We start from the raw sequence: 10,889 nt of genomic DNA, 5'->3' as shown, positions 1-10,889 counted from the left end.
TCGAAACTTGCGTGCACACTGATTTGATTCAGCTTACTTCTTTAATTTATACGTTTGACTTTTTAGTTATCAATTAGTATTTGACTAAATCACGTATCTTTAAGACCTCAATACAAATTTAATTGTTACTCGAATTTGAGGGGTAGATATCCTGATTTTACCATATTCAGAATTGTTGGATTACATGCATTTTAATTTTTAAGGAGTATGTGAGTTCTTATATGCAATCTTTAGTTAATGCGTACAAGTTAAGCTTTTATATCTAATCACTCTTGAGTATACATTTTAGTTTGATCATATGCAACGACCACCAAATCTTTCTAATACCAACAATTCCTGAACAATAACACGGCTAGCCAATTTTCGGACTAATAATTAAAAAATAGTTAGCGTTTGCAAAGTCATTGAAAATAGCCACTATTTTGTTGCAACGCGGAAAGTTCCAGCATAATATACAGGAGATTAATGCACTTGTGTATGAACTTCGAGCATATTTAACTCCAACACACGGAAAGTTCCAGCATAATATACTGGAATTGGTGTACCTGTGTATGAACTTCCAACATATTATGCTGGACCAGTATATTATACTGAAACTCCAATATATTATGCTAGAAGTCGAGTATATTATAACAACAACAATAGAAGTGCATAATCGAAAAGGAAAATAGTGATTTGACTTTTTATTGCTTTGCCACCTCTTTATTGCCCAAAAGGCAGCAATTGACTAACAACGTGTTGGCCTCTTACCTCGACTAATTAGCACCCGATTAATTTTCTATGAGCTGTGAAAGTTGAACTGAAGTAGAAGAGAACCAAAACCAACAGACATCCACTTGAAGCTTTTGCTAAATTATGGCTGTCGTTTTCTACAAAGTCTCGTCTCTAAACGACATTCGACCAATTCTTACATTTTCGTTCACACACGTTTTTTCCTGATAGAAGTTAGAATTTCAGTAACCAGCAAAATGAGGCTGATGCTTCACCATTCTTCTCGTCCCAAATTCAACAAACTAAAATGATTTTTACATAGTACAATTAAACATATTCTTTTATCATTTTGATAAAATAGGATCTTACGATAAGTATCTACCTTTATTGTCTAATATTGCATAACTTAACATGCGATAATCTTACCAACCCAAGCAGAGGCGGATTTATAGCCTAATATATGGAGCACGTGAACCCATGATCTCCCCACCAAACTCAATATTCTATGTATATACTTGGTTAAATGATGAGTTATTCAGTGGCGGATTTACATGTTTTGGAGTGCTCAAGCACCCATTATCTTTGATAAGATTTAGTAAATTTGTATAGGTAGCTATAAAAATATTTAGATAAATATTGAGAGAGCACCCATAACTAAACTACTTTTTTCTCTTCTTTCACAATTTTTATCAGTGAGCACTCACGACTTTAAAATCCTGGATCCGCCACTGGAGTTATTTACCTAGAGGAGCGGGATCAATTCTCACATAATACTTTTTTTTCTCCTTTCTTTAGTGGTGCATCCATGTTAAAAAAATCCTAGAACCGCATCTGAGTCCAAGTCTGTTGATTTGACCCTTGGTACGGTAAAAGTAACAAACCAAATGAGGAGGAATACAATTAAGATGACACATATGCCGCTAAATCATCAAGAGACTTTCTTCTGAGCTTTTCCTTTAGGACGTTTCAATACAGTATATTTAACATCTTGCAGTACCATGACTGCAAGTTCTGTAAAGGACATTGTACAAGGAAAAAAAAAAGGAAAACTTTGTCACTACGACTGGAACGTATAAGCTGACATCTTCTTTTGTAGCGTAGTTAGCAGTTAAAAACTCTCGTCGCATTGTTAAATACTCTGAATCTCCAACCTTCCAATATTCAACACAAAAACCTCCGCCTCTGCAACAAAACACCGGCAGATCTCAAACTTGGTACATGAAGAACTAATTGAAACCTTATACTTTCGGAAAGAAAGCAAGCAAGACAGCACTAGTTACAAGAGCACAGAAAATAAGCAAATTATGCAGAAATATGGAAGGGGAGCCTCGGAGCAACGATAAAGTTGCCTCCATGTGACCTATAGATCACAGGTCCAAACCGTGGAAGCAGCATTAGGGTAGGACGTCAACATCACCCCTTAGGGTGCGTCCCTTTCCCGGACCCTGTGTGTACGTGGGCTGCCCCTTTTTTAATGCAGAAATATGGATACCATAGTCATATTTGATACAGTTCACACGTTTTGTTAAGACATTGAAAATAAGTCTCCCTTCAGAAAGATATATAATTGTACAAAATAAAAGATTCAAGAGTAATAATTCGTATCTAGCAAGTAGCAAGAGATCAAGAGTATCTCACACATAAGATTATATGCTCTTTGGCTTGTATAAACTCATCATTTTTATCTCAATCTCAGTAGTGGATCAATAGAGATTATCAGATGAACTCCATAAAATGCCCTTTTATCAGACCTTTAACACCCTCCTCTCACCCGCCTTTTTCCTCTTGTCCCATTCCACCATGATGGCAATGCCACCAGCAGAAGACACTCTTGGAAGTCTAACTGCCCATCTACTTCCCAGGCCTTCGCGGTAAGGACATTAAAGCATGAAAATGAACAACCTTAATAGTAAGAAGCAGACAGCGTGAATTGCCTTCATTTTAGCTTTCAATCGAATCACAGGGTAAGAGTCTCCCACCCCCACTCCCCGGTCCTTTCACAAAACATGGGAAGAAAAATAAAACAAAATAGCAGATAGATGCAAACATTATCACATGACAGGATAATACAACACCTAAGCAAGTATATATATACTGATTGGCTGTCTATCTGACCAAATAATGATGACAAACGAGATGCTTAATATGTTAAGTGATGCTTACATGAAATCTCGACTCTTTTAGGTTCTCCAATAACTCTGCAATTTCAAGTTGCTTCAACACTGTAGCATGCAATACCTGTTGACAGTGAAACATAATAAGAGGACACTCCAGGCTCAAAGTTCTACACATCTCACTGATGCACCTTACCCTTTTTGTTTTATCTAGGTCAACCTCGACAGACTTGATCCTGTCCATTGATTGCAGAAGCATTTGGTCCTTCTCTGCTGGGATCTCAGCGGGCTTTTTGTTTATTTCTTCCAATAAATTTTCCAATCTATTAAGACGCTGCATGCATGGATGGGCCTCCCTTACTTTTTGAACTGCTTCATCATTAACAGACGAACTGGTCCCGTGCCTTTCTTCCAATGCATTAGTCGGGAAAACATTTGTCTGTTTCCTCCAGTACTCAAAGGGCAGACTACGAATAAATGTACAGAGTTTGAGTATGAAAGGAATCAGTTTCCTTTCCAAACAATGGAAACAACTGCTCAAAATCTTCTCTTGGATTCTTTCACACCAACGAATTGCCCAGATACCTAAAAAGCACATGAATACTGGACATGAATCCCACAATATACGAATTTAACAATTTAGCATGAGTCGCAGATTGGAAGAACTCAAAACTCAGTTGACTTGAATGCATAGAGTGTACACATATGTAGCTAAACACATCATTGCAGAGTATGTGCACAAATGATGAAAACGAGCAGCAAAAGATGGATAAAATATAGGCTTAGTGCAGTCTTCAACAAGGTAAACCTACCAGGTCGATATAAAGTGGCTGAAAATGAAAATAGGTGAGCACATCTACTGGCCAAGAAAGATTTTTAGCAAGGCAAACTTTGCTTGTAAAACTTAAACAAGAAGTTTCCCATTTCCCACAGTCCTTTCACATCCAAAAGGAAAAGGTTTTAAGGCATGACAAATCCGGCTTCTGAAATTCTCACATAAAAGTCCTTTCCTCTCTACCTTTTGGGTTTTCTTTTCCTTGGAGAGTGGAGAAGCTTGGCGAGGCAGCATAACTTCCTGTCTTCCTCTCAAGTTTATCATAACTTCAAACACGACCCAACAACACTACGGAATTCCACTATCTCCCTTGCTAGTATTCACAATAATTTCCTTCTTCTTTTTTTATTGGAACAGAGCTGAGGCTAATACTGTTCTCTAATTAATGCTATGATTTCTACAAGAGTTACACTCCAGAAAAACTTGTATATGCCTACAGCCATTACATTAGTTTTCCAGTTGATTCGAAAATCTAAAAAATGCAGATTATCAAATTTTAAAAGGAAAGTTCACATGAATAAAATTAAAAAGTGTCCTAGAATAAGTTCAGTAACTTGGTTAGCAAAATTCAGATAAGATAAGTCTGGTTCACAAATTGGAGGTCTGTCCCAAACATATACAACAAACTAGCAAGAAATTCCACCTTCTATGTTGGAAAAGAAGAGATTATGTAATTGTCAAGGCATACAAAATACTTCTATTACTAGTGGGATTTCACTGGGTATGTTGTTGTTGTACAAAGTACTTCTATTCTTCTTATTTTTACAAAGAAATTGAAAATGCCAAAGGACCCATGGTAAGCTCAAATTCTTCCAATAAAGGAACTTCACGCGATTTCTATAAGGGAAGATTTACAGTTATTAAGAAACATTGAGGGTTGTAAGTGAAATTAGCTCAAAGGATTAGCTGTTGGAAAAATTGAAATACAAATGAATTAGCCCTATTTCAGAAATTAGAGCCATAGTCGATTAATTGACTTAAACTAGTGATTCCTCCAAAGAGTAAAGAAAAAAAAAGGGGGGGGGGGGGACATAAATTTCACAGCATGACTGAAAGTCACCTACAAAAAGTAAAAGGCAGTATAAGATGGCAACTGTTACCAATAAAACTAGAGGAGAAGTAAGATCTGAGGAAAATCTGATTTTGAATGATGAAAAGCAAATAGCCTAAGGTGAACAATAAACCCTGAGGATCATATCATGAATCAAGAACTGAATTCAATCAATAGCACTTTACAATTCCGTGGTGTCTTCATATACCAAGTCACATCGTACAACATACAAGGCAACTACTGTTTAAAGGTTCTTTTGATGGCATTGATGATTAACAAAGACAAATACCTTCAGAATTAGGTATATCAGTGGAACAAATCATTGGATTTCTCTCAGGAGATTGTTCTTGCCAATGTAGCAATCCATGCTCATCAGCAACACCTCGATCACCTAGGCTGAATTCATCATCACAGCTACAATAAGCTGTTGAATCTGATGACCTAGCCTATGACACCAATTATTACAAGTCAGAAAAAGGAGTGATATACAAATAAGTGCAACTGCACATGCACATGCTGCAACTACGTCTTAGTACAGGAGCATTACTGGAGCTAAATGAAACAAACAAAAACTATATTATGTTTTGGAGAACTCACTTCTTCATCAACTGGGGCCAGCCTCAAAATTGAGCTACTACTTCCCCTAATTGGTGAACACGAGTCATCAGCATCTGATACTGAATCACTTGTGGATGTGTTGCTACTCCTCCCCTGACCACAAAATAAATTGTCATACAGGGAGAGGCACAAATGAGAAAAAGGAAGCATGTCAAAGTGAAAATTTACCTTTAAAGGGCGTATCTGAATATAGGATTCAATTTTCCTTTGGTCACCGATTTTTCTAGAGATTTCCTTCACTGTTGTTGCTTCTACGTTATATACAAGCTAGAAGCAGATGAGAAAATAACAAAGGTTATTACAAATTAATTCTCCCCTCCAGGACTAGTTAAAGTATAATGAGAAGAAGAACATGTCATAAAAAGAAGAATATAACTGAACTGGCATAGCACACCTTCATTACTTCAGGATCACTCCATGGACCCTTGTTAGACCTGAGGCATCCACCCTCGAAAGAACAGGTACAAGAGCCACCTAAGAAGTCGGGCAATTGACTTTTAAGAGAGACACACAGAGAGAGAAACAATCAGATAAACGATTGAATAATTTTACTCTTCAAAGGCAAAACATAAAACAAAAGAAATAATGAACCTTTGGTCAATAACTTCAAGTAGTTTATCCAATGATTTGGGTTCCAGCACCTGCAAAAGTAAAGATTGGAACATAGAGATTCAGTCAATAGTATTTAGAGAGAGTGCCCCCACCCACCCACCCCCCAACCCCAAAAAAAAATGCTTTCCTCTACTACCTGTATCTTGGCAATAGTCTTTGCATCCAGAAATTTCTGAGCGGCTGGCCAGAGCATCTTTTTGAAGCCAGGGCCAGCATTGACAATGAACATTCGATGCAGTGTCTACACATAGATGTTGGATATTATTAAAGGCAGGCCACGACAACAGAGTCTGGATAAAATACTTGGACAATCTCATTTACTGGTGTTCACAGTTAACAGCTGATACCTCAGGATAATAGCTATTATCAATTTTTGCCATGGCAGCCAAAAGACTAGCGGCAGTCCTTGTGAAGTTTTTAATCCCCTGCATTGACAGCACACCATATTAAAGGTTGAAATTGAATAATAACTAATACTAGTATTTGTGATCATTAAGATGAACTACAAAAATTTTAAGAGGCATGATAGAGAGAAGATTTCCTTAAGTGGCCATGTTAGGTTAACATGGAAATGGTGAACACAAAATTGTATTGATGGGAAAATACTTGAACATCTTTACTGGTGCGTGAGGGCATAATTAAAAGCAATTTGGAGAAAAAAAATATGATACTCTTTGCTTTCGATCAAGTTGGGGAAATTGATGAAAGTAACTGATCCAGACCCAATTTGTAAAACCACCCATGGGAGTGCTAGCTATTTGTATTACCACTCGAATTTTTCATGCCTGTTTAATATGCCCTTGTAACAGAAAAAATGGATGTCTAATTAATGTGATTAAATCTGTAAGTGTTCAAAATGGTTCACACTGTGTAAAATAGGGCATCATACAAGTTAGAAACAACATCAGTTTGGTAAATTAACCACCAATAAAACAAACGTACTAAGCCTTGCACATCCAAAATTGTAGTAGTTGTGCAGATCCTTTTCTTTGCGGCAATAGAACATGCAGGGAACTTCTCATGTAGTGCCCTTTCAAATTCTTGAACATGATATTTCAAGTAGCGATCAATCGTGGTGATCCGCATAAGTTTGTTGGGATGAGCTTGTCCTAGCCTTTCGATATAAACAGGCCTTCCCTCCCTGTCAACTCCATGATATCCTTGTGGGTAAAACTGCAATACTTCTTCCAACTCTTCAAAGTAAAAATCCTGCACGGTCACAAGTTCCAATAAGAATCTATCAATCAGTATGAACAACAGTGAAATTAGCGCTGAGGTAAAGGTATTAAATACCTGCAATATTGTGTCTGCGCCATACTCTTTCCTCCAGTTAAGCATTTCTTCCCACATCGGAATAGTCTTCTCAACATTAAGATCTCTTGCCTTCAAAAATCTACACAGAATTAGTGTTAACAAAATTAGGTTAAACATCTGGCTGCAAGATATAAGGACACAATATGCAGGTGCAGAAACAAACAGCTAGGCAACTGTAAGCAAAGTCTCAGAAGAAAATTAGCATGGGTACTTAAAAGATGTATAAGATCCAGCTTCACCCGATAATACTGCTTCTTTGTCCGCATTTCGAACGAAAACTGCCATTGTTAGATAGGTGTTCATACACATGAAAATTTAGTCGAACAATTTTTCAGCAGAAACAGAAACGCACCTCAACATCATATGGTAGTCATCATGTCTGGGTGGCAACAAATTCCGTTCAAGGAGCCTTTGACGCAATTCACAGACAGCATTCTCCTCTTTTGCGTCACGTACATCTGCTATCGAAACTGAAGGGAACCTGTAGTCAACTTTCCTTTTTCCTCTTTTCTTCAGAGAGTGAGTGAACTTGTTTGAAGCATTTAATGCCTTTTTCTTGAAAGCACCAATTCTGGAACGCCGTCTTTCATCCTCTGAAACCTCAAAGTCTGATCTTCTTTCTCTTATGTCATCATAAGCATCCAACCATTCTAGAATACAAGACATCATCCAGAACTTTCATACGTGAGTATAAAGAAAGCGTACGAACTAGATCATCCACAGCAATTCTTGCAGACAATTACTTATCAAATGGAAAGCACAAACCTGACATCCTTCCGTGCGACAAGGACGACGTAAAACTGATGAAAGAAGCTTGGCCCTTAATGTTCAAGGCAATCTAAGCTGTTCTGCAGCAAAACCCATCCGAGCTCAAGTTGCACTACTTCATATGGAACAAGAAGAGTGAATCAATACAAAATCTCAGTTTCTCTTTCTTCAATAAGCAATCAAAATCTCAACTTAACACAGAGCAACAAGAAATGAAAAACGACACATTAACTAATGTCTGGAAGATAAGAAGAATATTAATTGGTGACAAGAACATCACAAGCACCGCTAAAATGAGAAAATGAAAATTCATTTCCTTTTAATTCTCTCCCTATAAATTAAATTGACTTCACAGATCTGAAATTCCATAATGAACGACACGCGCATTATTCAAACACTACTACACCTCCCACGCCCACATTGTCAATCAATCAATCAACTAAGCCTCAATTGCTAACTAGCCCAGGTTTGCTGCATCACAAAACTCAACCTGTATTGAGTTACATGGACATTTCTCAGACTGATCAGTACATTCACTGAAATGCTAAGTTTTCATCTATCAAAAATCATTTTAGGTACAAAAATTGGGAAAAGAGAAGTAAATTGAGATTATAAATCCTCAAGCTTACTTACATACAGCACAGAAAATTGATGATCACATCGAAACTTAACCAAATGTTAAAAGCTAGTAAATTCAGCTCAGATCTCACAACCCACATCAAGATTAAGACCAAATAATTACAAGAATCATTTGAAACATACAAACGCATAATAAGTCATATCAACAAAAACCCACAAAAGAAGAATACCTGAACCCTAATATAAGGGAAGCAAAATCAGCAAGTAACTGAGCTTTTGCATTGATTTTCTGGAATCCAAGGAATTAAAGGAAACCTCAACAAAGTTTTAATTGCAAAACATCATAAATTTCAAGAAAAATCTGGGCTCAGCTGTGAATTAATAAAAATGGAGGAATGAAAAAGAAAGATTTCACTACAATCTATGTAAATGCATATATATCATACTACTGTGTAAATATACTTAGATATACACATGGCTTTTTCTCTCTCTTCTCTTTTTCTCTCTCTCACTCAACCAATTTTCTGAAAGCTTCCAGCGCCACTTTTTATATTCTTCTTTTCTTTAATCTTTACGTGTCGTTTTGTAAACATAAAAATCAAAATTAAGCACTTACACAATCTTTTGTTTTTGATAGAAAAAGGGGGAAAAAGTAACAGCGTGCCAAGACTTTTATTTAAAATTTTACAACTTTTCATCTTGTACTTTCTCTACACAATCAAAAAAGATTAAATATTAAATAGAATTTACATGTTGGTAAATAAAAAAAAATTCTTTGACAAATAGGAATCAAGTAAAATATTGTCTAACATCTTTGAATGGTAAATATCTAAATACATTTACCAAAAATAAATATCTAAATACAGTATAAGTGGGACAAAACTACCATACTAGATTTTATGTGATTGGAAAAAAAGCTAGAATATTTTACTTTAATTTGTACTACTACTACTAAGGTAAAGTTAATTAAATATATTGGTGTTAATATTTACTTAGATAAATAGATTCGAAATTTTTTATAAAAAAAATTATTTGTCAAAGGTAAAAGATAAAGCAAAGAATAGTACGTAAAGTGAGGGGGGAGCAGTTCTTTTCTGTTGAACTACTGCTGCCGCTATTTTCTGAATCTCCTCGTTTGACTCGCTTTACTTTTTTACTCTCTTTAGTCTTTACCCTAAACTACTTCTATTGAGGAAAAGAATATTAAATACTTTATTTTTCTTTTATTACCGATTTCTATTTAAGCGCTAATAATATTAAATACTTAGATGTTTTCCTTATTATTGGAGTAATAAATTATCGGAGAAGTCTAGATTACGTTATCCGAGAGCTTTGACTGTTGAGAAACGAAAGTAAGAAACTGTTATTTAGGATTCGTGTATAATGGGGAAGTTCATTAATGCAGGAGTCTCTTAAATATATTCACATTCTTTGAGCGGTGAGTTTATATCCAAATTACTCCGTATACACGTATCCATATACAGTTAGACCTCTGTATAAAAGTATTCATGTATAACAATATTTCATTATAAAAGTCAAGCTTTTTCGAAACCAATTTTCATGTTATGTTATAATATATGTTCTATATAATAGCATTTCGCTATAACATGCAAAAATATTCGGAACAAGCAAGGTTGTTACAGAGAGGCTTGGTTGTATAAAGAATTTCTTTTAAGTCAATTTAGCTAATTTTGTACATTAACGATGGATGAGTAAGCTAAGTGTAAAGTGTGTAAAGTAAATTATTAGAACTAAGTTATACTCCATTCGATCACTTTTACTTGGCACGTTTTGACTTTTCACACCCCTTAAGAAATAATAAATGAAGTGCATAATTTATCATGATACTCATATTAACTGATGCATATTTTGTTGGATTTTAGAAAATGATTTGAAAAGAGTAATAAATACTGTGGGTAAAACAGGAAAAAATCTATTGTCTTCTCTTGATATGCGTAAAGTGTCAAGTAAAAGTGAATATCTATTTCTAGTATACATATCAATACCAAGTAAAAGTGACCGGAGAGATTACTTATGTAAAATTATCTACCTTCACATTCTTCTAGTAAGATTGACAATTACTTATTTAAATATCTTCTCACAAAAGATTAGTAATAAACACCCGGGCCTCGAAAATGATTTATCTCAGGCTAGCTTAACGTCTTATTATTGGAAACCTACGAGGAATATGGCAACAAATTTGTTGTGTTTCTTAATAAAGTCATTGACCTTTGACTTTCTTTATCTTTTTTGGGTAAAATTTAATAACGTAGATCCAGTAAAAATT

General features: G+C 35.5%; 1 protein-coding gene across 3 annotated transcripts; it reads right to left on the bottom strand.

The window, feature by feature from the left end:
* Positions 1-1,626: 1,626 nt before the first annotated feature.
* On the bottom strand, positions 1,627-9,122 carry LOC104240554 (phosphatidylinositol/phosphatidylcholine transfer protein SFH13). 3 transcript variants are annotated; one of them, XM_009795418.2, is made up of 15 exons: positions 8,833-9,122; positions 8,021-8,138; positions 7,608-7,905; positions 7,235-7,334; positions 6,884-7,150; positions 6,289-6,366; positions 6,078-6,182; positions 5,921-5,970; positions 5,724-5,823; positions 5,498-5,596; positions 5,309-5,422; positions 5,001-5,157; positions 3,022-3,410; positions 2,875-2,949; positions 1,627-1,893 (listed from the first exon to the last, which is right to left on the bottom strand). In XM_009795418.2, exons 2-15 carry the CDS (start codon positions 8,025-8,027, stop codon positions 1,873-1,875), a joined length of 1,860 nt encoding a protein of 619 aa, XP_009793720.1. In that variant the 5' UTR covers positions 8,028-8,138; positions 8,833-9,122; the 3' UTR covers positions 1,627-1,872. The 3 variants fall into 3 exon arrangements, with proteins under 3 accessions (XP_009793720.1, XP_070006731.1, XP_009793719.1); XM_070150630.1 differs by having other exon boundaries at positions 8,021-8,135; positions 8,833-9,120; XM_009795417.2 differs by lacking the exons at positions 8,021-8,138; positions 8,833-9,122 and having other exon boundaries at positions 7,608-7,921.
* Positions 9,123-10,889: the final 1,767 nt, after the last annotated feature.

This window comes from Nicotiana sylvestris, chromosome 7, assembly GCF_000393655.2.
Source record: "Nicotiana sylvestris chromosome 7, ASM39365v2, whole genome shotgun sequence".
Classification (NCBI taxonomy): Eukaryota; Viridiplantae; Streptophyta; class Magnoliopsida; order Solanales; family Solanaceae; genus Nicotiana; species Nicotiana sylvestris.
The sequence above is the reverse complement of the archived record's forward strand: the minus strand, read 5'-3'. Positions and strand labels throughout refer to the sequence as shown.

Coding starts and splice junctions, on each gene's coding strand:
- LOC104240554 (XM_009795417.2), bottom strand. CDS start 7,921: ATGTCTTGTATTCTAGAATGGTTGGATGCTTATGATGACATAAGAGAA. Junction 7,335..7,607: donor GACTACCATATGATGTTGAG/GTGCGTTTCTGT, acceptor AATTCTGTGTAG/ATTTTTGAAGGCAAGAGATC. Junction 5,597..5,723: donor GTGATCCTGAAGTAATGAAG/GTGTGCTATGCC, acceptor ATCTGCTTCTAG/CTTGTATATAACGTAGAAGC.